Source organism: Taeniopygia guttata, chromosome 10, assembly GCF_048771995.1.
Source record: "Taeniopygia guttata chromosome 10, bTaeGut7.mat, whole genome shotgun sequence".
Taxonomy (NCBI): domain Eukaryota; kingdom Metazoa; phylum Chordata; class Aves; order Passeriformes; family Estrildidae; genus Taeniopygia; species Taeniopygia guttata.
Window position 1 is genome coordinate 18,338,502 of NC_133035.1, and position 26,546 is coordinate 18,365,047.

The 26,546-nt window shown below is 47.6% G+C and overlaps 2 protein-coding genes across 3 annotated transcripts in view; one reads left to right on the top strand and one right to left on the bottom strand.

Annotated features, from left to right (window-relative positions):
• The window catches only part of LOC100221534 (gonadotropin-releasing hormone II receptor-like), a 49,419-nt gene extending 36,215 nt beyond the window's left edge, over window positions 1-13,204 (top strand). For both annotated transcript variants that reach the window (XM_030281981.4, XM_072933792.1), the window contains exon 5: window positions 12,890-13,204. The gene's annotated coding sequence lies outside the window, so the exon portion shown is untranslated. The remainder of the gene's footprint in view (window positions 1-12,889) is intronic.
• IGDCC3 (immunoglobulin superfamily DCC subclass member 3) overlaps window positions 9,876-26,546 on the bottom strand; it is a 100,362-nt gene continuing 83,691 nt past the window's right edge. Inside the window, exons 8-14 of the mRNA XM_030281980.4 lie at window positions 22,917-23,164; window positions 22,205-22,369; window positions 17,301-17,489; window positions 16,944-17,048; window positions 15,805-15,943; window positions 15,378-15,585; window positions 9,876-15,283 (exon numbers count right to left, since the gene is read on the bottom strand). Of these exons, the coding sequence (XP_030137840.1) occupies window positions 15,119-15,283; window positions 15,378-15,585; window positions 15,805-15,943; window positions 16,944-17,048; window positions 17,301-17,489; window positions 22,205-22,369; window positions 22,917-23,164 (1,219 nt within the window). The 3' untranslated portion in view covers window positions 9,876-15,118. The remainder of the gene's footprint in view (window positions 15,284-15,377; window positions 15,586-15,804; window positions 15,944-16,943; window positions 17,049-17,300; window positions 17,490-22,204; window positions 22,370-22,916; window positions 23,165-26,546) is intronic.

The following is a 26,546-nucleotide window of genomic DNA, read 5'->3' on the forward strand; positions in this document are numbered from 1 at the left end:
ATAATACTTTATAGCAATTAGTAACAATAATGAAATATAGCTGTGATTTCTCAGCACTGGAGAAACGCAGCCAGCGGTTGTGAATCAAGCACATTTTCTGGTCAAATTGGCCATTTAAACATGCTGCTCAGGAAGCTTTAAATCCACCTCGATGGATCACTCTGAGCTAAGCTCCATGGGGGGCAAAACCACTGCTGGAAACAGATTTTTTTCGTTTCCAAAACTGAACCTGCTCTGTGAGGCAATGCTCACAGGTTTGGGAGAACCTCTCACCCAGGCACAAACCAACGCATTGTGCTTGCTGACAAGCAGCATCCTCACTGCTGCAGGGAGACCTTGGCTCACAAAGAGAGTGGCGGCAGGAGCTGAGAGAGCTCCTAGGTTTTTTCTTCACATGCCTCCTTGGTGTGGCAAAATAGGGAAATCCTATGGGGCTGGGATCATGTAATGGAATCAATTAGGTTGGAAAAGATCATTAAGATCATTGAGGCCAATTGAGCCTCCTTTTCTCCAGACTGAGCCCCCTCAGCTCCCCTCAGCCACTCCTGGCACTTCAGGCCCTTCCCCAGCTCCATTCCCTTCTCTGGACATGTTCCAGGCCCTCACTGTCTGTCTTGGAGAGAGGGGCCCAAAACTGACCCCAGGATTGGAGGTGCCTCAGCAGTGCCTAGTACAGGCAGACAGTCACTGCCCTGGTCCTGCTGGCCACGTTATTGCTGATATGGGCCAGGTGCCATTGGCCCTCTTGCCCACTGGACACACTCTGGCTCATGTTTGCTGTCAGCCAGCACCCCCAGGTCCTTTCCCACCAGGCAGCAATTCAGCCACTCTTCCTAAGCTGTCATGTCACATGGGGTTGTTGTAACCCAAGTTCAGGACCCAGCACTTCACTTAATGCCTTATTTCCGATGCCCGGATGGAGACAGGAGACAGGACACAGGGATGGAGGTCCAGGGCCCCAGGAGCTAACCTGGAGGTCCTGCAAAAGGACTTGTTGTAGTTAAATGTCACAAGACAGCTGGTGCCCAGCACTTAGAGAAAGGGAAGTGATTTAGTTTTGGTCATTATCAGAAAAACATGTGTGGAGGATGGGCAATGAGAAGAGCAGCCGTTTTCTATTAGGATAAGAGTAGGTCAGGTGTAGTTAAAACTGGGTAAATGGAGCAGGAAATGTGGCTGTATATTACTCACCCAAGATATATTGCACACATTAGCCTTGTTTGATCGGGTTATTCGGAGATTCAGTGCTCTGAGTGGTGTTTTAGGGTGGCCAAATCCAGGCTTTATACTCTATTAAAATAAATATATTGCTCATGTTTAATAAAGTCTCTGAGTTTCCATGTAACTGAAAGTCTGCAAGTGGTCTTTGCTGGAGTCTTAATGAGTCCCTGTCTGCAATAGGCTTTTGAAGGTGGAAGGTGTGATATTAATATTGTTTATGTAGCAAAATAATTTATGAATATTCATTTAATGATGTTGCCGGCTTCCAGCATGTATCTGCTCTTGGGAGCTCTAATGGGTTTCCTCTCCTGGCAGAGAGCTGCCTCATGGAAGTGCCAGAGGCTTTGCTGTGAGAGCTCAATGGGCTGCCCTGTGCTGTGGAAGTGTATCAGACTGGTGTAGCAAAGAACTGCAAGGCTGCTCTGCAGTTTGGGTGTGAAAACTACCCTAGTTTTGCAGAAGAATTAGGAAAAGTTGCTTTTCTATATTAAAAAGCCCCATGCAATGCAGAAGGCTTTATTAGCACTGGATGAGACAAAATTTATTGGGTTGGGGTTTTTTTTAGTGTGTTTGAAGATTTTGAGTCTTAATGAAGTGTGTCCTCTCAAAAGAAGTTGGGAGGGAGGTGCTAAGATGGACAGTTATTATATGCTTAATTTTACTTTATTAGATTATATTCTAAGAAATAATACCTTTTATCTCAACTGTATGCTTTGCAGCATCTTTGTCTGCATTTAGCTTTGGTGCTCTTTGACCACCCTTTGGTACATGGACAGGCCCTATCATGTTCCTGTAGCTCCTTCCTAACCTCTTGGATAAATATGATGGATAAATATGATAAATATGATGGATAAATGCTTCTGGCAGGGCAGCATCCTGCTTTCCTTTCAGGGATGAGGTCCAGGTCTCTCTGAGATGCCTTAGTCCACGCAGGCAGGCTCTTCCCATGCTAGTGTGATGTAAAAGGCAGAGCAAACCTCCCTGGGGGCAAACCCTGCTCTGCAGCTCGGATCAGCTCTCCAAGCTCTGGAACTAGACATCCCAGCAGGACAGGGAATGAGTACAAGCAGGGAACCTCAGCCAAGCATTGGATCCACTTGAGACTTCCCAAATCCTGATGTCCAGAGAGCAGCCTTTGCTGCAGCTAAAGGTGATGCTGCACATACAAAGCAGGAACCAAACTAAGTACGGGGGCACTTTCCCAGCTCTCTTTTCCCTGGCTGCCCCAGGGCGATGCTCGGTGCATCATCCACAACCACATCCCGTCTGTGGGCAGTAAATCCAGCGGCAGCCATCGGGGCTGACTGCGGCTTCGTTCCCCTTTGCCTCTGACAAAGCTGTATTGTTTAGGTGTGACCTGCTTTTAGGAGCCCCCTGAGGTCCAGCCGTATATCTGTCCTCGGCAGATCCCGGAGGGTGGCTGGGACCCCGGCGGGGTCAGCAAAAGGGTACGTCACGGCTGGACGGCAATTATCCTCTGGGCTGGGAAAAGCCAGGGCCAAGGCTGTGCCATGACCTGGGGTCCCTTAAGAAACCTTTGAAAGGTTCCAGGCTAGCGAAGGTTGGGTTGCTTTGCCCCACTGCATCCTCCACATCCTCCAGCAGGCATCCTCTGCTAAAAAATTTCACTTGTTCTGCTTAACAGTTACTTTATTTGGACATCACGTAGCAACCACATCCCGCTTTGCCCTGCACTGGCACCCCTGGGCTGGAGGGAATGTCCTTTGACCCTTTGTTATGACATCCTGCAGGACTGAAGTGCCCTGCTTCAAATCATTAGTCCCTTAGTTTCCTATTCTCCAGCTCTGGGCACCATCTGCCTGACAGAGCTACTAAATGGGGTTAAACCCAAAAGAAGTGGCAAATTGTGCAAACTGCTCAGCTTGTGTTAATCAGGAGACAGAAGCAGAGTCTGGATGGAAATAAGCAAACTAAAACCAGAAGACTGGTATCCAGGACAGCTCAGGAGGGGACAGCTGGGGAGGTGTCGATGTCCCCCTGTGATGGGCAGGAGGGGAGGCAGCCATTCTGGAGGGGAGCTCCACTTGCCACCTCCTGATGCTCGGCATCACTTAATTTCTTTAATTTCCTCCAAGCAAAAGCAGCCCAAGTCCCTCTCTAAGCAAGCTCCATGAGTCAGTGGCAGAGCTGGCCAGCCCTTCCCATGGCTCCATCAGTCCATCAATCCACTAGAATAAAAACTATGAGCAGAAGGTGTTAGTTTTGTGGGAAGGATACCGTCGCTCCGGGGAGATGCCAGTGTGTCCTGTATGCATTAATGAAACACTTTCTTTCTGGTTAGGACTTGAAGGATGCTCATTGAAAATCAGGCTGCCATGGAAACCAAAGGTGTTTAGTCTTTTGGGAATGCTGTTGGACAGAGGCAGGGAGAGGTGTGGGAGGCGGGAGAACAGTCTCTGAAGAAGAGGCATTTTAGCAAAACCCTCGATTCACCATCAGTCTGTGCCTGTCTGTTGCTTGTGGCTGCTGATTTTGGGAGGGAAGGGTTTATCCCTGTACTGGACGATCTTCATGGCTCCAGGGGCCTCCTTGTTCTTGGGGTGTCCCTGGATGGATGGGGCATGTGGACCCTGCGGCTGCAGGGACAGGGATTTGCTGTGGCAGCAGTGCAGGGTGAGGAGAGGATCTACAGCCGTGGAGCCCCAAGCAGCCTTGCTGCTGTCGGCACCAGGTCCCTGACAGGGACCTTTAGCTGCTCAAGGACCCTGGTCCTGGCACCCTGCCCCTCCTCTCCCTCCTCTGCTCCTCGAGGATGAAACACAGGATGGTGCAAGCATGGAGAAATAATGGAATTATTGCTCTGTCATGTACCATTCATTTTAATTAACGCAGCACGCCGGCGCTGTGACAGCAGTATTAACGAAGGTTGGGAGATTACTGCAAAACAATGTTGTCTTCCTACACCTTGTCACTTCCCAGCGCTGTCCCCTGACCAAACCCTCTCTCCTTCCCCTGTTCATTCCATTTTCCATTCTCAGCTGCTTGCTGGGAGCCCAGGCAGGAGCTGGGGGCTGCTCCCACTCCCTCTCGGCCCGCACAACCCCTCACTATCAGAAGTACCTACCTAATGCATATTTTAATTAGAATAATTAATAGTTGCATTAGGTAAAGGACGGGAGTGGTCCCTGTTGCATGCACAGAGCAGCTCTTCGTTGTGGCTCATACAACACCCTGCACTAATGCTGCTGGATGTTGTCATTAAGGCAAATTAATTGCGAAGATACCCTGTGCTTTCTGCTGGGCACCTTTGGACTGGGGGCTACTCGGTGCAGCGGGGGCAAACCCGCAGTGGCTCACCCTGGGCTTGAAGGCAAAATGCAAAGCAATAGATTAGAAGAGCTAACAGCCACCCTTCTTCCCATCAAATATTCCTGAAATCAGCACGTTCCTGCAGAAAACTTCAGCGCATTGGAAAATCCTCAGCGCTGAGGGCCGGGGCTGTCAGTGCCGGCTGCCTGAAGATCGATTCACCCGTGATTTGGATTTTTCCCTTCGCAGCAGTTAATGCTCTGCCCGTGTTTTGCCACCACATCCCGCTCCGTAATTACAGTGACTGCACGGATCAATTAGCACCGCTTAAGGCCATTAGCAGCCCAGCCCCTTAGCCTGCAGCTCATGGCCTGCAGCCCTGTGTGTGGGGAAGCCATGGAGGGACCCATTCGCACAGTATCTGCAGTGGGCAAGCCCTCACTTCTTTTAAATTCAGCTTTATTTTGGTTTTCCATATTGTAACAATCTAATGATGGCCTCAACAGGAACACTGGGACGCACTTTGTCTGGATGAGAATGTTTCATTTCACTGGGATTTCCATATTGCCTCTTGGGGTTGCCCAAAAGGTGACAATTCTGTTTTGTGATGTGGTTTGTTATCAGAAATTTATCTTTGTTCACTGCCAAATTCAAAGCCTCTGAAGGTCTGGGACTGTCTTGAAGCATCCATTTGCAAGGGAGTAGCAAAAACCTTTCCCAGTGTCTTACCCAGGGGGATGAGGGAAGTGGGATTAGAAGCGGAGGAGGGGTGAGAGCAAACATATTTTTGTATCTGAAGGGGAAGACAAATATTCTCTCAGTGCCTCAGTTTCTCTGTCAGAAATGCAAACTCTGCCACTACTGCCCATGTCACCTGCAGACCCAGAGCTCCATGGTCTTAGTTAAATGATTTATCAACTGTAGGAAAGCCAGGAGCCAGCCAGCTCCAGTGGGGTGGCTCAGTTAAAGGATGGAGATGAAGATCCAGGCTCTCCACAAATTCATCCCAATTTATTCATGAGCACAAACACCTCAAACACCAGGTTTCCATCTCTAATACAACTATTTCCATTCATTTTTTGTCTTATACCAGAATTTTCCCAAATGAGGGCTTTTCTACCAAGGTCTCCCCTAAAAACATAGGTTAAAAAAGTCCTAGCAGAAGCCATGGCTGTTAACCAAATTTTGTAGCATTAACATTTCCCATGCAGGGACTTTTCCTCTCTTTTCCTTCCTTTGATGAAAGGCTTTTCTGGGTTTAATGCTGACATGTCCCAACCTGTGTGGCCTGGCTGTCCCTGGGCAGAGCTGGTGTCCCCAGCAGGGAGGATTCCTGTGTATTCAAAAAACATAGATAGCTTCAAGGTGCTTTCATTTTTTTTCTTATTTCTCATAATTTTATCATACAAGAAAAAAATTAAGCTGGTGTAAACCCCATAGTTTCAACAGGACTGAGGAACTCCATGTTCTGGAGACCCCACTGGGGATATGTTGGTCCATGAGGCAACTTGGTGGTCCCTGGGAGAAACTGGGGGGAGGGGGGGGCTGATTTCCCAGGCCCAAATCATAAATCATGCATATAAAAAGTCACTCAGGGCACTCTAGCCTAGCATAGAGCAACTGTAAATATTTTTGATCTAAAGGATTATTTTCTCTTTGGGCAGTGTCTCACTCTGTGTGTGACATCTCATTCCTAGATCAATGTTTTATAGGCACGTGGGCCCTTGTATCTGCTCATGGTTAGTCGATAATGCCAAAACATATGGGCTGTCGTGTGCCTTTCCATGTATTCCTGCTATATAGACTCTGAAAATAACTTGAGGGTTAAAAACTAAATAAATCTCGAGGATGGTATTGTTTGTGCTAGATAAAATCCTGTGAACAAAGCAATTGGCATCATTTCACTTGCAAATTGAGCAGTGAAGCAAAATACCATTTATGAAACTGTAATTTATTCTTGGAAAATCAAGCACTTACAATGTCGGCTTGTCACAGGTTAAGTTACAGAAAAGGGAAAAAATAGATTAATGATGAACGTGACAACATTTCAGGGGAAATCATCACAGCTAAAGCCTTTGAAAAGCCTGTTTGCTCCCTGCACAAATGGGATTTTTATTTTTTTCCTCCCAAGAATATTAAACCAGGGATTGCTTTGGGTCTCAGTGGTGCTGGGAGCAGCCGAGCAGGCAGTGGCAATGTCTGAGGAGGTCCTTGTACCCCCTTTACCCCCATTCTGCTGCATCCTCTGTTGGGGGGCCCTCACTGCTTTTGGAAACCAAAAAGCAAAGTCTGGCTCATTTTTTTTTTTTTCCCTGCCTATAAATAGTCCATCCCTTAAAGAACTTCTTTCTTGCAGATGTTATTATATTCACAGAATCACAGCCTAGTTTGGGTTAGAAGAGACCTTAAAGACCATCCAGTTCCAACCCCCTGCTATGGGCAGGGACACTTTCCACTAGCCCAGGCTGCTCCAAGCTGGCCTTGAACACTTCCAGGGTTGGAATATTCTTATGTTTTGGTTCTGTACAACTAACACCAGGCAACGTGAACAAGCAGCTCCCCAGTGGGGACATCACCAGTGCCAACAGTGGGGCATCAAACCTCATCATCAGCTCCTCCATATGATCCACAGATGATCCTTGACAAAGATCTCCCAAGGTCTCTCATTTGCCCTGGCTTTTATTCCTTATCCCTCCTAGCCCTTTTCCTTCTGGCCAGGAGACCATTCTCCACTGACAGATACCCCTTGAGAGCTGACAGACTCCATGGAGTTGTTGCAATGGGGATGGGAAGAAAATGAATATAATTTGCACAATAGGACAGAGCTCATCAGAATAAGTCCATAGGTGATGAGGAGGCATAGCCTTGTCTCCTGGCATGTGAGAGTTTATGGACCAGTTGGAGCCACAAATCCCAACATCCCAGAGCTGCACTCTGGGTGAGAATCTTATATCTTTATTTAAGGAAATATCAGCAAATAGTCCTAATCCCCATGATTTCTGCACCAGCATCTTTAAGGTCTCACTATTAAGTCCCAATCACTGCAGTGACAAGGTATTTGGGGCAGGAACGGGTATTTCCATGATTCTGGCCGAGGCATCACTCGTGCCCCGCGGCGCTCTCTGAAGGTGACGGTAAAACAGAGTTCACAACCCGAGGAGCGATTGCTGGCTGTAATAGTGTGTCACGTATTAAGGGAGCATGTTTGAAACCACGTTATATTATTAAAATTCATGGGAGTGATTTATAGGGGTTTTTAAAAACAGCAGCTTGCCAATATAAATTGGCTTAGGAAAGTCAACTGTAATCCACCCAGGTCCAAATAATGACATTTCCTCCAATACATCCAAAAAGCTGAAAAGCAGAAAATAATATCCAGGCTCCAGAGATAAGGCGAGCACCCAAGGGAAAAAGGACTCTGAAATATTCATGCAGCCGTAGATTGGATGGTGGAAATGGCCATTCCCAACGGCTGCGTTTAGGGACTGATGAATTTAGTTACTGTACCTTTATATTTATCGCTCAATAAACAAGACAAGCTCCTTTACAAGGCCAAGCAAGACTAATTTAGCTATTTTAGCACTAAGGAAATGACTTTCTGAGCAAGGTGAGGGGTTGGTAATTTTGCATGAAATTAGGACACTTTTAATTTAGCCAAGGCAGGGATCACTGGTGGGGTCTGAAGGTGCTGGGAATAACAGGGCTGGAGATGAGATCTGAGGGTTAAATCCCACCCTGGAGCAGTGGGGTTGGGGTGCTCATGCTGGGTTGTGGGGGACCCCACACTGAGAGCAGAGCTTCTTCAAGCCGCCTACACCTGCTGATGAAGATGTTCCAGCTCTTGATTTTTAAGATGATATTTGGAGGCTTAGGCCATTGCTGTAAAGGTTTTACAGCAGCCGTGCTGGAATCAAGCGTGGCTCTGTAAAAGTGTCAGCAAATGAAGCGGTGATACCCGAGTGGTATTAACGCCAAAATGACCTTTGCGATAGTTAGGGCTTTATGGGATATTATAAATTCTCCCTGTGCTGGCAGGGTTATAACTAGGACATTAGCAGTAACATCTCCAGTGAAACCTGAGGCAGGAACGCAGTGTTTGGAGCTGAAAACACCCAACTTAGTTTTTTTTTAGTGTTTCTGTAGCTGAAGAGTTGATTTGAGGCATTTCCAGCAGAAATTTGAATGCATATGGTCAAAAGGAGATTGCTTCTGCTGAAGACGAATTTTGAGCACTCAAGCAGGGTTTTTTGGAGGGCTCTTAATATTTCCAACAGCCCAAAATCAAAGTGATTTAAACATATTGCTTGGGGTTTTTTATTTCCTTAGTTTCTAAGACTTCAGATTAATATTGTCAAACCTTTTTTTTTATTGCCATGAAGGCAGGGAAAGTCCTTTTTAATGAAAGCCACAAGCTCTATACAATACCTTGACTCTGCAGCTGCTATCTGCAGTACCAGATTTCACTGAACTTACATGAAAATCCCCCGAGTGAGCCCACTCTGATCTTTTTTTCACCTCTTGCATTTCCACTGGGAAATAAAATCAGTTTTTATGCTGGTATTTGTTATGAAGTATATATTTAGACAATCCATGCTGCAATTTAGCAGTTCCGAGAGCTTTGGGGAGTTGTTTGAAGCAACTTTTCACTCGCCTCCTTATTGAAACCTCTTTAGAAAGTGCTGCTGGGCTCACTCTCGCTCATTTATTCCTCACAGCCTCTATTTTGCCTGTCCTTTGGCACTGAGGGCAGCAGCAGTAGTACATAGGACGGTGGCAGGAGGGTGGCTCATGGTCCACAGCCTAATTTGGGGAAAGGATACATCTTAGAATCCCAGAATGGTTTGGATTGGAAGAGACTTAACAATCATTCTGTTCTCACCCCCTGTTGTGGGCAGGGACACCTTCCACTATCCCAGGGTGCTCCAAGCCCCATCCAACCTGACCTTGGATAGTTCAGGGATGGGGCAGCCACAGCTTCTCTGGACATTTGTGCCAGGGCCTCTCCACCCTCACAGGTGCTGTCCTGTTAGTGCTGCAGGCAGCGGGAAAAGCAGCTGCAGCAATAACTGGGCAAGAACCAAGATTAATTGGAAATTGATTTGCACTTCTCAGCACAGGTGTCACACTGTGATCCTGGAGGTCTCATCTCACCCAGCTCCCAAAGAGAACCCGTGCTCCAGCAGGACTCTGCTGATGGTTTTGCTGGAGTTTATGAGGAAAGCATAAAAATAAAAACCCTTCAACCCTTAAATGCTGAATTTTGGAAGCTGCTCTTTGAGAGGAACCAGATTCATTGCCAGCCACTTGAAGTGGTGATGTCCCAAATCGCCCTGAACAATCCCCACACCACAGTCCTGCATGTGAAAAGAAAAGCTCCAGACAGGCTCATTTATTCTAGTTTTATTTTTCTTGTACAAGTAGCCACAGGCTAAAATCTAAACAGAGCAAACTACAAAAAACCTGGGTTTTATTTTATTATTATTTTTTAATACAGAGCTAACAATCGTGGGATCAGTGGGATTTCAATATCAAGACAGTTCAAAGTAAGAAAGGTAGAAAATAAACAGTAGAAAAGTGCTTTGCAATTTGGATTTTTAGTATTACTCCTAACAGTTTATTCCCAAAAAGGACTGGGACAAAGGTTTAGCATTGGTTTTATTATGACTTTCTTACAAACGCAGATATTGCAAGTTTAAATGATGGAAATAGGATCAAAGTACAAATCCCTCTTTGCTTTTTAAGTCAGACCCTGATCCAAAGCCCCGTGAAATCAGGCTTGTCCCCGACTCGCCGGGCTTCACACCGGCCCCATCCCTTCTTCCCACATGATGCTGAAGTCCAGGCTCTGCCCTTGGAGTACACCTGGAGCCATTTCCCTGATTCCCAGTGTTCAGGGGTTTCGGTGCCATGGCCCTGTGCCAGCAGCACTTTCGGCTGGGGCTGCTGGTGCTTCACTCGTCCCCATCTCCCTGCCCGCAGCTCCAGCCCAGGCACCTTCCTTTTCCTTTCCCTTTTTTTAATTTGGTGGGTGAGGGAAATAAATGAGCCGGCATCAAGTTGCTCAATGGGATCTGTAACCTGCCTGCTCCGGCGCACACGGGGAGGGATAGATTTCCACACACTGTTTGCACAGATGAAGTGAGGAGCTCCCCCCTTTGTTTTCATAATCTTTTAATTTCCTTTTTTTTAACCAATTTTCCCAGACTTAAGTGCTGTCAGAGAGGGCTCAGACACTGCACTGATCCCCCCTGAAATGCCATGGGATGGTTATCCCAGAGGAACACCCCCACAGGCGGCAAAATTCTTCCCTTCATATCCAGAGGCAACAACACTTCATAGCTTCTCTCCTCTTTTATTGCCAACTTAAAACCTACAGTCCCATGGTATAATTTTGGGTGGAAGCTTTAAAATTCCCAAACTGGTCCAGCACTTAAATATATCAGCCCCTTTACAAAACAAGGAAGAAGAAAGATAATGGTAGACAAATAAATACCTGAATCCAACAGTGTGAAAATACCCTGTCACAACATAAAACTATTCCCTGTTCAACTAAAGACAATGTGGATACTATCCCTGAGGAAGCAGCCATCTCTGGTTAACTTGAGATCTCCAAGAAGAGGTTCTGCCCATTATGGGTTACCAAAAATAATTTTAAAAAACATCAGCTTTTGGATATTTATTCTTTCCTGTAATTTCATCTCATCACAGCCAGAAAATAAGAGGGGTTTTGGGATCAGCTGAGAAAAGGCAACAGGTTGAATTAGTGTAATTATTTGAAAAGTACTATAAGGATGAGATTCCTACCCCAAACACAGGCAGTTTCCACCAGTTTGCACCGGATCCAACACCTGCCCATCATCCAGTGGTTTTACCTCTGGGTAGAACTGTTTCCTCCCATCAGGGAAAAGTGGGGGGAAAAAAGAGGAATAAGAAACCTGGCAAGCTGTTCCTTAAATGTTATGGTATGTAAAGGAGTGTGAAGGGAGTGCTGGCCTTGGATGGCAGGTGGGTGCTGATGGTGAAAGGCGCTGGGAACCACCCTGGGACTGTCTGGCTGCCTCAGCCTCTGGTCTGGGGACATCCAATGATGCCTCAACCCCTTTCCTGTGGCATAGCCTATCTGCAACGCACGGGGACCTGCTTTCCCATATCCACCCAAATACAACGTGTCTACCCAAGTACAACTTGTCTACTTGAGTACAACTGTGCCCCAAACACAGAATGAAATTCCAACAGATTCCTTCCAAACCAGGGCAGCAGATTGGATGAACGAAGGACAGACTGTCGCCCGTGCTGAAACCAAACACAAGCTCTTTTTTAAATTCCTTTTTCCTTCTCATTTCACAGATTAAGGGCCAGACATATGCTAGGTGATGTTTTCCCAAGTTTTGGACTGGGACAGCTTTGCTTCCAGCCCTGTTCAAGCACTGCAGTACAGCGAGTGGGGCTGTTACGTGTCGCTGTACAAACAGCTTAGCGGCAGCCAGAGGCACAAAGCCAATATGTAATTTTGAGTGGGTTTTTTTGCCCAGTTTGGTGGATTTAGATAATTTAGGGAAGACCATGGATCACCAGACTTCAGCCTCATCCCTTCAGGGACACAGCTGCCACAACCGTCTGTGTTTGGTCCCAATGGTACTAATTGACAAGAGCAGAAAAGAAACCCCAAAAAAGAGGAAAAGCTAAACATCTAAAAATAGTCTTTAAAGATTTACATCCATCTTCAACCATCTCAAACCAACACAGAATCTGCATTGGTTTAAGCCACCATGTTTCTGCATAATTAAAAAACAACAAAAGAAAAAACTCTATTCTTGACATACTATTGTAATCCAACTAGTCAAATGGCACAGAATTTCCCTTTAATAAAAGGAAGTAGTGACAAATACTTGTTACTATTGCAATATCACAATAATATGATATTAAATTAATAGCATGTTCACAGCTCCAGGAAGTCTGAGCTGAACACTACTCTAGGTTCTGTGTTCACTTTGGCAACGGTACTTATTCAATGTGAACGGCGGTGTTACACACACAAGAAAAACAATAAAAAGAAAAACTGGGCTGGAGTGGGAGTGGGATGGCAGGAGAGGGTCGGGTTATCTTTGATATGAGGTTATAACTTGAGCTGTTTGGTGTCTTCTCCTCCCTCCTGCCTTGCCCTAGCCCTGGCATCCTCTGGCTCCTGCGATGGGGTGGGCTGTGCTCTTGGTCTCACACAGCACTGTCCCCCCACAGTCCCTCCCCAAGCTGTCTCCAGGTCCAGCACCACAGGTGTGAGCAGGGATCATCTGACAGTCCATTTAGCCTCTTTGGTGGGGTGGGGAAAGGCTGTTTGGGGGTGTTAATGACAAAATTTAATCCTTTCCATCTTTTCTGTTCTGCATGATGTCTACAGGAGGACGAATTTTAATGGAAGAGGGCTGGGAACGCTGAGCCTGAACAGCTCCTTGCTCTTGAGGTTGGTGCCATTACATCTGCTTGGGCCAAGCTGGATAAGGACAGAGTCCTGCTTGCAGGTAACCCTGCCCAGCACCAGAACTCAGCTCTGGGAAGAGGCATTTGCTCAGTCTCCTGTATATTGTACTATTTACACAGTCATTGGTTGCATCCCATTGCCAGCTGGGCAGGTGACAGGGGTGTTTTTGACACAAGGGACTCTCCCACTGGTACCATTTAAAAAAATACAATTCATACTTTTTAAAAACTTAAACGATTTTCCTTTCCTGATTCTATTCACTGTCCTTGCAAGTACAGCAACGTTTGATTTACCACCACCTACACAAAGAGATCACACCTTCACATTTGCCTGGATTTAGCCACCTCACACAGCAGGGAAAGGGCTGCCCTCTGGCACCAGCTGGCACCTGGTGTCCCTGTCCCCTGTGTGTGCCCCCATCTCGCCCATGGATGATGCTGGTCACACACTGACTCACAAGGCTGCACCACGCCAGGACAACCCAACCTCCACAGTGTCAGGTTGGTGGTTGATCTCTGGAGGGGACAAACCCTCTCTTTGGTGTCAGGAGCTCCTCTGCTCACCATGGGCATGGGAAGGGGCAGCTCTGGCAGCCCCCAGCAACCTCCTTGCCTTGTCCCTCCCAAGGAACCGAGGCCTTTTTGGCTCCACTCATCTTTTGGACATTCCCTGTGGCTGGAAAGGCGCTGGAGGAGCTGGGGGCAGCTCAGTAGCATCTCAAGGGATTCTGGAAGTGGGTTTCCCCACGGGTTTCCTTACCGTGGTTTCCCCACGGGTGCTCCTGATAGCAGGGTGGGCTTTGGGACAAGACAGTGATGTCCAGGTTCTCACCTCCCAAGGGTGTGTTGTGCTGCTTATGCCAGCACACGCCATAGATCATCCTGGTGGGAATCAGCCTTGGGGAGCAGCACACTGATGGGGCAGAAGGGTGCTCTAGCCCCAGCACTGGAATCTGAGCACCCCATCCCTTCAAACCCAGGATGACCAGTGCCCAAATCAGCCCTGGAAAGGCAGTGGTGCCAGGGAGCCACAGGGCATCACACTGCTTGTCTGTGACCGCCCCAACAATCTTTAAAGTAAAAAACCACAACACGAATCTCCACCACACAAAATCACACTGGAGCCCCCAAAAGTAAAGCTCATAACACCAGTGAAGCATCATGCTTCATGTGGGGCTGGGTGGGAGAGGCAGGAATTGAGGGAGAGGGGAGGATACACACACACCCACACACACCCACACACACACGAGTTTCTCTCACGCTTGAGGTAGAACATTGCTTTCAAAGGTTTGGAAGTGCTTTAGATGGGAACGACAACAAGGAAGCCACCAAGGTGGCGGGTACAGAGCGTGACTGCTGAGGTAGGACCATGCTTGTACTGACCAAGTGCTACACTACTTGTTTGTTTGAACACGAAGGAAGACGCAGGTATTTCTGCTTCCCAGAAGACATTCATTCCGGTTGAGGTAGGTTCTGAGTTCACTTGGGTTGTCTGTCCAAGTCTTTCAGTAGCCCTCAGGCATCCTTTGACACACACACACTCTTCTTTTTTTTCCTTTTTTTTTTTTCATAATTTTTAGAGTCAATCAGCAAAAAAAGTATCCTGAGAAATAGCAAAAGTGTACAAAATCATCAAATCCACGGAGAGACAGCCTTCCTAGGCCTCAATTTTTGGAGTCAAGTTAGAAGGATTTTTCCAAATCCAGTCTTCTGGAAATAAAAATAGATCCAAAAAGTAGTTCTAAAGCTGCTGATCAGGAAAAAGTCTGGGATGACAAGAGATGGGGGCTCCACTGTATCCCCAGTCTGTCAGAGACTGGAGAGTTTGCCAAACTCTGCCAAGGAGTCTGTTACGTAGCAGCTGTGGGGAAAATCCATCGTGACCAGTCTCCAGAGAGCCATCATCGGAAGAAACACATTGAGAGGCTCAAGAGAGGTCAGAAAGATAAACTTCACAGAGTTTCCAAAAGGCTGTATACATATATATATATATATTTATATATATATATAAAAATAAAGCAAAACAAAAAAATAACAATCACACCGTAGAAATCTTCAATTGACCTGAGATTGACAACTCATAAAGACATCACCAGCCGCGGGTTTGGTTTCTGGTAACTCCTACAAGAGGCTTGGAATCTTGGCAGTTTTATCCTTCATTGGCAGGACCGTGGTTGGGAGCCGGAGCAGCAGGACTGCTGCCATGGGGGTTTTTTGGGAGGGGGTCCGGCTGCTCCTCAATGATGCTGAACTCATCCAGAGGGAGTGTGGAGATCTGGGTTTCATCGTGGGGGGCTGACAGGCTGTGAGCCGACTGGAGAGAGAGAGAAAAGGGGACAATGCAGTGACAGTGACAGTGACAGCTCTCCGATGCACAGCCAGGTGTGCTCCCATGCCGCTGGACTTACCATTATTCCCTTCTCCTGCTGCTCCTGGGATGGGGATGCTGGGAATAACCTCTCCAGCTCGTTCATATCCAGCTGCTTTCCATTCAAGTCTCGGTCGTCCCTGTCTCTACGAGTGGCTCCGTTCAGGACAAGGCCCGTGGCACTCCGCTGGCTCCGGGGGATCTGAGGGGTTGACAGCTGCTCCTGCACATTTTTGCACATCAGCAGCCTGAAAAATAAAGAGATGGAGCCTGAGAGTGAGAGAGGTGGTTCATCCTCTGTTCCTTCCCCCAGGCTGGCATCTGCCTTATCCCTGTGCTACATTCCTTCATCCTTCAATCCATCCTATAAAGTCCAGCATTGTACTGGGGATGTGAGACTCAGGTGGGCACACCCACAGTACCAGGGAGCAGTGTACCCTTGTGAGCAGTGGCATGAGCATCCCTACCTTCCTCGGTAGCCAAACATAAGGAAGAGGATGCAGAATATGATGCATGTGACGCCGATGTGGATCCCGATGATGATGCCGGTCGTGGAGGTTTTATTGTTCTGCTCGTCCTTCATGCAGTCACAAGGAGGATTCAGCACTGCCAGGAAAAGGTGGATAGGTCAGTGGTGCTACTCTCCTATTGCTCCTCTGGCTTCTGAAGAGCCCAGAGCCAAAGTCAGAGCCTTGGGCAGTACTAGGAGCTGTGTATGGGAAGAGGAGAACCATGTGGGAAACAGGGGTTTGCTCCTGCCTATGCACCTCCCTTGCTCCCAGCTCCCCAGGAAGGGAGACATAGCAAGCACGGGATTGGAATATCTGTAGTGAGCCAGCCCCATTACCTGGTTACTGTCATTAGACACAATTAATGAAAAAAAATCCACTCTGATGATAATTTTTGCAATACCCCATGCTACAGTGGGAGGTAAGAGGCAGCCACCACACCAGAGCAGGCTGAAACTTGATGGAGTAGACAGATGCCAATGAGATTAGTATTTACTCCAGCACAGACAGAAGAGTAATAACTATCTCTTGAAGATATTCCCACTGGAGGCTTAAAAGGCTTCCAAGAGCAGCAGGATGTTTTTTACACATAGATGAATATGAAACGTGTGATAAGTTAAAGGATTCCCTCTAGAGGTTTCTCCCTTGCTGCCATGTAACACAGGGCTCATGCTCTGCAGCCATTTCCCTTTCCAAAGCCACGTGTCCTCTCTTTTGACCAGTGAAGGCCAAAATACCCAGGACAGCTCCAGGAGAGCAGAGATGCTCAGTGCACCATATCTCACCTGAGGATGGCAGCTGGTACCTTATGCATGGGGACTTGTTCATGTTCATAGCTTCACCTCTGTCTCAAGCTTAGGGGACAAACCTGGCATGTGCAAAACATTTGGTTTGTCTTCTCCCCATTGGTAAAAAAGCCATCCAGGTGCTCTTAGCCCTGTAGTTTTGCTCAGCATTATTTGTGATGCTGAAAATAAATGAGTGGCTGAAGGTGAGAAGAGGGTAATGCCACAGGGGACACACAGGATGTGTTTGTCCCACCAACTTCCTGCAGAGCTGTTTCCCAGACCAGCACTGAGACCACGGTCCCATCTCACCTGTCCTCTCCACAGTTTCCCTCAGGGACACAAAGCGGACAGTGGAGTTTCCGTCCCCGTGCTGGTTGTAGGCGAGGAGTTTGACTTCATACACCACCGACGCATCTGCCCAGGGGGACACAAGAGGGACAGTCAGGTGTGACCCTGAGCCTTATCTCCCCCAGTGAAGCTTATTTGGGAAAGAACACCTTACCAAATACACACGAGATGTTGCAAACAAGTACCTGTTGCTGGGTACACCCACAAAACCTAGGGGAAAGCTGCAGCATTTAGGGGCTGGGATACACATTTCAGCTCTCTCCTGCTAATCACAATAGGGTGGGCAGAGGGGACATGGATCAGTGTTCCCATACTCACCCAGGTGGGTAATGTTGTAGGCTGTGATGTTGCTGGCCAGGAGCACTGGACCTGTGTACTGGGAGAGGTGGACTTTGCGGTAATACAGCTTGAAGCCTTCGTGCTGGCCCAGTTTGATGGAGGGTTCCCACGTTGCCTGCACGGTGGTGCTGTTAATGACTTTAATAAAGAGGGATGGCATGGCTGGGACTGAAACAGAGAGAGAAAGACAGTGGGTTGCATGTGCTTTTTCAGTCTGCATGATGAGAAATTCCCCAGCAGCCTTTCCCTGCAGTCACTGCACCAAAGAATGTGTCAGCTGAGACTGAGAAAAATCTGAGCAGACCAGAATCTGGTTTAACAGCTTTGAACTTCTTCAGGGAGCTGCAGGAGTTTGCAAGGGTTCCCTCTGCTCAGATGAGTAAGGAGAAACTACTTTTACACTTTGGTTGCAATATGATGCTCAGTCTGGCCGGGTCAGGGCAGGAATGCAGCAACTTTGGCAATACATTCTCAAATTCCAATTTTTTGCCCTCACCCTGAGGCACAGACCTTTCAGAGTGATTAATCCCCCGGGAGGAAGAAACCAGAAGGGATAGAGCTGGAGACATCTGTCTTAAATGTGTGCTAGGTACCTGCACTGGCTTGCAGGGGGCTTGCTCTCCCTGTCACCTTGAGGAGGGAGATTTGTGACTGTGCTGGGGACTCAGGGGAGAACCAGAGCATCTTCATCAACAGCCCCAAACAGCTGAGCAGCCTGAGATCCCTGCACAGCTGGGGCTGGCTTGTTTTGGGAGGCAGGCACTTACCTGGCCTGAGGGGCACACAGGGAATTAGCTGGGAAGATGTCCCTGCTGCTGATTCAAAGTCCACCAGGAACATGCTCCAGTCAATGCCCCAAAGCCCTGCTCTTATTCTCGGGGTGTGCTGCAGAGTGGGTCAGACCATTCCCTCTCCAGATCCCTAAAAAGCTGCCTGGCCCCATCCTGCCCCATCGGTCTTGCTTGAGAGGCAAAGATCTGCACATTAAAGCCAATTTTCTTGTGATATCTGGGTTTTCCAAAGCTGGCTGTGCCCCAAGCCCACCCTCATGCCCTGGGCAGCACTGGGGCACACAGTCCATGTTTCCCCCTCCCTCCCTTTCTCCTACACTGATCACACCATTACCAGATGTGTCTCAGCAGGACATTTCACTGATGATTTTTTTTTTCCTCATTTCCACAAAACACCCCCAGGCTAAACTCTCCCATCAGTTCCCCAACCTTTGGCACCATCCAGAATGTGCATAGCATGAAGTGCTGCAGTCTCTGCCCTGCCCAGGGCTCTGCTCCAGCACTGGCACCAGGAGGGAGAAAAGTTTTTGGGCACCAGGTACCAAGCTCAGCTCACCCCACAGCAAAATCATCCAGCAGAACAGCTCTACTTCTCCAGCATCCTCCAGGCTTTGAGGTAGAGCTATTTTTCCAATTCCACAGGATTACAAGCTCAGCAGTTCCCCTTTACAAGGCTTGCTGGGCTTGCACTGGACCAAAGCTGCTTTCTGTCTTGTTTCTCCCCAAAGGGTCTCTAAGGATGAGTGGTGCAAACCCGACCTTTGGCAGAGAGTTCAGCACAACCATTAGTGAGCAATGTGGAAAAGCAGATGAAATGTGGCCATGTCAGTCTAAGACTGATGAGAGCTAAAAAGGGCATTTCCTCAATTTACCAGTAAAACTGCTCAGCACAGCCATTTGCCTTTTCCCGGGTACTGAGAGCTCAACCTTTCCCACAAGGAGATTTTAGAGGAAGGATGGATGCCTCTCCAGTTGAGCAGGAGGGTCTGGGCAATCCTGTCTCTTCCCAAAGTGTTGCTCTCCCTCAGGCTGCGGGGGCTTTGCTTGATGTCCTCTGAATAAGCCCATGGAGATGAACAAGTCTCTGCTGACTGCCACATATCTCCACGTGGATTCAGGAGCAAAGACCCAGTGTTCTGAGATAAATGAGATCTCATCCTGCTTGAGTGCTGCCAATGGGGAAAAAAATGGGCTGAAGTATTCCTTCTTGATAGGATTTATTCTGATGTGCATTTCATTGCTGGGAAGGATGAACTTAACAATTCCTGGGTGCAAAACACAGAGTAAATTCTATTTATATCAGAATGTGTCATTCTTCCCAAGGCTGCATATTTTTGCAATCCAATTAAATTCTCCTTTTTTCTTATTCTCCCAATTCCCTCTGGGGCAAAAATTCCCTCTCTGAGAAGTTGGACCCTTGCTTAAAGCATCACTTTTCCAGCCAAGGGTGAAAACGCCACAGAAAGGGAAATTATCACATTATCCCATGGACAAAGAAACACTGATGTGGGCCATCCTGATTTGTGAAGAGTTGGCTTTATTTTATGGTTGCAGAGCCTTACATTTTATAAAAACCACAAGAATATCTCTCCTTCAAAATATGGAATATAATGTATTTATTCAAACTTTGAGTATATATATATATGTATAATACTGATTATAGGTATATGCACTCGCAGAATGCATGTGCTGTTTATAATGTGATTACACAAATAAGTGTATACAATGGAATATATCTGTCTGTGTGTAAATATATGTACACACACCAGCAGATAGGTGCTTCACAGAAGTATATATTAGACATAATATGGAGCTAATATAAGTAAGGCATTTCCCTCATGCTAAGGGCTGGGATACTTGTTTTCCTCTTCCGTGCTGTTTGGAATTTTCCCCAGGTCATTTCAACTTTCTTCTTGAAGGCGTCTTTAGCCGAAGATGACTAAAGGAACAGTCTTCATCCTAGAGAAATGTCAAAAAGTCCTGGAGAAAACCCTAAAAAGCATTAAAAGACAAGAACAAGGAGTGTGTGCTGCTTAATGAAGCAGAGAGCGTTTGAGATTTAAAATACCATGGCATTTGTGAAACGGCATAAAGAGAACGACAGGGAGGAGGCAGAAAGGCCTTCCCAGAGAGTGAGGCTTATGGAGGAGGGCAAGGTTCACTCGAGCCCCTTCTCTACAGCATCTTCCCGTCTACTCTCCATCCAAAATCAGCGCTGGCACAAAGGAAGGAGCACTGTGTCTCTAGAAAGCATCAGAGGCTTCAGCCAAGCACCCTCTCAGCGTGCTGCCAGCCCTGAGAAGCTGATGGCCCCAAGCCAAAAGTAACCCTGTCCTATATTTTCTGTAGAGTATTTAATATCCCTGCTCCACATAAACCAGCATAACACAGTCACTCAGACCAGTCTCCAGCTGGCAGCATCTCTGCTGCCCTGGCTCCACTGAGCTGTCCCTGGCTGCCAGATATGGCATCTTGGAAAATGCATCCTTTTCTGAAGCTGTTAGCACAGATCCAGAGGCTCCCCAAACTCAGGGGGAACTCAGCTCTCCTGTGCATATTGTGAGGCCACAGGGTGAAGTGGCCTGGCCATGAGAAGAGACAAATCTGTGTGAAACCTGAATTTGGAGACAAAAGACACTGGGCCCTGGCTCTCTGAGCCACTCTCTCCTCTGTGAGCAGAAGGCAAAAGGCACCCGAGTGAAACAAAGTGAACAAATGAAGCCAGAACTGGGGATTTTAAATGTTTTTACCTTCCTACAAGGCACACACAGGCTGGGTTGAGTGATCTGAACCAAACCAGCTTGTCCATCCAGAACAGGGAGCTAATTCCTAAAGCTTTGTTACACAGGACAAGCCTTTTTTAAAGGACAGCATGACATAGATACCTTAAAACTTCAGAGAGCCAGGAAATTTATGATCCCGTTACCAGATACCTAACTATTCCTGTCATGATTGAAGGTAATAATGACAAAAAGTTCTCTCTCACTTGACCTGGACTTCTGTACAGTCACCAAGCTCTATAGAGCATGGCTGGCTTGTAGCCCCTGGGCCTGAACTTAGGGCATCAGGTCAAGAAGTTTAAAGCTTCCCCATAGGACATCCTTCTGCCTCTAAATTGTGAGGAAAAACAAACTCCAAGGGTGACTGATTCCCTGCAGAGTACCAAGGAAAATAAACTTGCAGAGCAACAACCCAGCGGGCGAGGATTTACTGGTGTTTTGGCTTAAAGTCTGTAATAAATATCTGCAAGGGCTGAGAACAGAATGAAAGGGATCCCCCACCTGGAAGTCAACACACTTCCATTTGATCCTAAATAACATCCTCACACCCAAGGCCCTCTCCGTTGGAAATTCATAATTACTGAATGTTCATAAGAATGACTCCTAGGAAATTAGTCTCTGTATCTGAGACAAGCCAGGATTCAGAAATAGATGAGTCTAGAAAAACATTCTTCCAGTTCTGACTGACATATCGCACTGGGGCTGTGGTTTCTACCTGGTGCACAGGGTAGGGTACCTGTGCAAGGGTCCTATATTAAAACCCACTGTCTTTCTGAGGAAGCTAACTGGCGGCTAAGTCAGAAAAAAAAGCCTTAGAAATCACCTTAACTTCCCACGGAAACAGGGCATGGATTTATAGGTCAGGACAGCTCAGCTCTAGTGTGATTTGCCCTGAACAGAGCAGAAAATAATAAAATATTTCAAAGTGTGGAACTTATCAAGTAAGAGCTGTGAGTACCAGAGCTGCTGGAAGATGATGAGATGCTGCTTGAGCAGGAAGTCTGCATTTAGCAAGGAGTTTAGGAACAGCCCAGAGCAGCTGCAATGCACAAGGTCAGGCAGGTTTGCACTCACCCCCTGCTACAACATCAGCTGGGAGAGGCGATGCTGTGTTTAATCAGTGAACCCCCCTGCAAGGATACAAGTGAGTTTTACACAATATCCCGGAGTACGAGGAGCAGCAGGAACAAGGAGCAGCAGCACCACAGGCTACAGTGCCGCCGCGCTGCGGGGCGGTGTCGGGGTGAGCGGCGCTGCTGCTATGCACAGCGGGCGACAGCATCTGAGGGTCCCTGCGCAAAGCGTTCCTTACCTTCCCCCAGCGTGCTCACCACCGTGACTTCTGAGGCTTTGCTGGCACCCCGGGAGGTGTAAGCCTTTATGTAGAAGCTGTAGCTGGTCGAGGGCTCCAGATCAGTCACTAGCTGCTGGAAGGTGCTCTTGCTAACAGCCTCCTGGTACTCCATCTCTACAGGATCTGAAATGCAAAGGGAGAGAGAAATGAGCGGTGTTAGGTTTTGCAAGAGGTAAAGAGAATAAATAGATGTTGCATGCAGTAATTTTGGTCCCTGGGGTGGATATGTACCTTTTCACACACATTTCTGGTTAAATTTCAAGGCCATTGAAATTGGTAATGTTGGGACACGGTTTAACCTGATCTAGTGGAAGATGTTCCAGCCTGTGGCAGGGGTTGGAACTGGATAAGGCCCCTTCCAACCCAAACCATTCTATGATTCTCTGATTCTGTGATCTCTGTATGCTTTGCCAGAGCTAAATGGGCAGCAAGATTTAACTATGCGGCTTCATCCTCCCCGCCTTTTGATAATTACAATGGTATATTTCGTATTTGCAGGTATTTACAGTGTATTACAGCCTCATCTTTGCCCTTCAGAAACTGGGAGGTGACAGGAAACAGTGATGGCAGCATGGACCACCACAGTGCATCGCTGGTTTTACCTAGTGGGCTGTGTTGCTGAATTATGGGGAGGCTGAGGGTGCTCTGGGCAGTGGGTGTAGCACTGTACCTGCAGCTTTCCGGATGTGCAGCACGTAGCCGATGATCTCCTTGGTGTTCTGCAGGGGCTTTTCCCAGGACACCTGGATGGTGGTTGCAGAGACAGTCTCTGCCCTCACGCCCTGAGGAGGGCTGGGCAGCCCGTCAGCCCACAGCACGGTGAGGCGGGCGCTGGCCTGCGTGGAGCCTGCACTGTTCTCGGCCAGGCACTGGTAGATGGCTTCATCTGCCTGGTTGATCCCATAGATGGAGAGAGTGCTGTGTGGGGACATGAGAGGGACAAGCATCACACTGACTGCCATGGTCCCTGTGCTGACTCCCATGGCAGGGCATCCCACAGCCTCTGTTTCCGCAGAAAGCTTTCAGGAAGCTATGGGCCTGTGCTTTTGGGAAAGGAGAAGTCCAGGAGGTGGATGTGTCATTCCCTGTGACTGGGCAGTTTATCCGTCTCAATCTGCAGATACTGTGGTTCAAGTATAGCCAGATGTGGACACAGAGTGGGACAGGGACCAGCAGGATCTAAAGGTGTGGATTCAGGAAGATCCCAGCCACACCACAGAGCCAGCTTTGTGGCAAGTGCATCCACACAGCCAAAACAGCTTTAACTGGCTTAGCTCCAGTACACACTAGTGAGACCCATCTCGGCACTGCATGTTACAAAGCCAAGTCCAATCCAACACAGCCAGAAAGCCCTCTGGTGATGCTCTAATTGCATTATAGCACATTAGAGCTGTCCAAGGGTAACACTGGGATTAGCTGATTTATTCAGCAGGGTTGTAGCCTCAGCTCCCACTTCTGCACTTTCAGAAACACCATCACCATGAGCCAAAAGCTGAAGCTTATGAGAAAGTCACAAGTTTTGTCTGCAGAACCTCTGAGTGTATTTTTGATGCTTGTGCATCAACGCTTGCTACCTTCAAGGGAAACAACCAGAGCAGTTCTTCCAACCTGCTGTTGGAGGTTTCCATATCAGGTTTAGATGCTGTTTTCACTGTCCAAGAAAGGACAGGCACTGACTACCCTGGAAAACACCCCTAAAGCAAGGGGAAAGCCAGCCATGTACTAGCCTCCCAAATCTCTGCACAGGGTCAGCCAGAATCTTTGTACATGTGGCCACAAGAACTGGAGCCCCTTTGTGCACTGCAGGACCCTCCAGCAATGGCTGTGGACAACTGGAGCAAGTTCAGGGCCAGCTCAAAAGTTGCAATGCCCAATATCTTTAAAACAACACCAGTGAATACTGACTTGGAAATAATTGTGCGCCACATTAGCTCTGTCTTGCTATTTGAACTCACAAAGCAGCTTTTCTTAATAACATCTGCTCACAAACAGGGACCCATTAATGAAAGCTCCACTCAAAGCCAAGCCAGGAACAACACGATTCAGGATATGAACCCATCAGACACAAGGCCTCCTAAACAAACAAACAAACAAATAAATAAATACAAAGTGTATCTCCCTTCTAAGGCATGGCATGGTCACTGTCACCACTGAGTACAGCTCTGAGCTGGAAAGGCAGATTTGACACAAAGGACATCCTTAGGAAAGCTTCAGAACATGAGCTTTTTCTTACTTTTCTGTAAGAAATGACCCAAACCTAACGAAATCCATATCCACTCCCTGCTTCTAAGGAGAAACAAATTACTTTCTTCTCCTGAAGTGAATTCTAGGTGGACCTGGAACTTGACTGCACATGAGTAAATCCCAAGCATCCCTGCTGATGCAGGGGGCATTTCAAGGCTTTTTGGGAATCACAATCAAAGCTGCCTTTTATGTAAATGAAAAACTGAACATTGGAAATGGAAATGATAAATAACCTGCCACTGCCTGCCTGTATGTCAGAACAAATGCTTCTTCTAATTGCAGCAAAATATTGGTCTTCATATATTAAAATTTATTATTGCTGTTGATTTAACATTCCTATTTCTGCCTTGCAAATTATCGGGGGCCATGGTGAGTGAGCAAATGTTTAACAGTCATCTATTTATGTCCTGTGCCTTTGTTTCCTTGGAAACATTGTAAATGGAATATCAAATGTGATGGTTTCAGCTGATATGGTGATTTTCGAGAATCAGCCCTAAGCTCCTCTCATAGCCACGGGCTCAACTTATCTGATTAAATGGAAGGAGAAAGGCAGAACTGGGAGAGGGCGCGGGGAGGAAGGACCCGATGTGTGGCTCAGCTGTGTCAACAAGGACTGACTTCTGTGAGGACAGATGGCACAAGGCAGAATTACACCATCCCAGAGCTGCACTCCCAGCCCTGCACAAAGCAGATGTGTGGAAGGAGCAGCAGCACTTCCTTCTGCCCCATCAATGCAGGGATTATTTCCATGTGGCTGCTGTGCATCTGGGAACCCAGAGCGGCCAGGCTTCAGAAAGTTCATTTTCATGGAGATTTCCTTGGCTGTGTTTGGATGGACTGTGCAATGAGAGCCTTGGCCATCCATTACCTGGAGCCCACATCGCCTAGAATGAGACGCAGGCAATGGGACACTAAAACAGCTGGATTTTTGGCTATGAGAGCATGGAGAAGCTGGTGAACAAAATGCCCAGCATCTAAACATCAGCTCCATGAGAATCACCTCCCAACATGTGGAGGATGCAGTGCAGCAGGGTCAGTGTTCAGTCCTAGGTTTTGCTGCTTTTTGTCTTTTTTTTTTTTTTTTAAGAAAGCTCAAACAAAAGGAAGATCTGTAGTTACCATGTGAGAAGGCACAGAGCGTCTCTGTGCGTCAACCATGAGAAATATGCAGTGTCCTTTTATTTCTTGCCATCAACATGAAAAAAATCTGTCACTTTGGGACATCTGCTGCTGGAAAACTTTCCCGTGAGTGCCAGACTGGCAGTGCCGCGAGCACGTCAGACAGGCGAGATGCCAGAAGGCGTTCTGCTGGTCACCAGAGCCGCTCGGCGAGCCGAGGGCTCCATCACATCTCCACACAATGCCCTGACAGGCATTGATGGAAGTGGGGAGAGGAGCTGCTGCAGATTCACACCCGGCTGAGCTGAAATGAGAGGCCTCCGCTGCTTGAAAGCCGCAGTATTCCCAAGCTGTCTGCCCAGTTCATAGGCAGTCAGGATGACTGATCTGGCTCGGGTCAGGGGTCCAGGCCGGTGACCGGAGATCGGCTTTCCAAAGGCTCTTCTGAAAAAGTCTGTGAACTGAAGGAAGCCTCTTCATCGATTCAGGAGCACAAAGAAGAGGGGCCCATCTGGGAAGGCATCAGCCTGCGCGCGCACAGGCGCACAAAGGAGGGAGTGTGATGAAATTAATGCAGAGAGCAGGCTGTGGCTAGCAGGGACAGCATTCTGAGTGCCAGCAGATACAGAAAGCCACCAGTGCCACATTCAGATGCCCATCCCTACTCTGGCTCTGGTTGTCATGGCCTATGTTGTGCTGTGCTGCACTGAATGATCTGTTCCTGGGTTGGTGGCCTGTGCCATGCTGGGAAGGAGCCTTTGTCCCCCAGCTTTGCAGAAATGCCCTGTATTCTGAAGGTTGCCTCATACAGGCTGAAATTAAGTGAAAAGCTTGAAAAGTAACACTCAGCAATCCAGAGGGACACTGCATATCATTCCCAGCATATATATGCAATATATATGAATGTATGCATATTCTTATACATCCAGAAATTAAA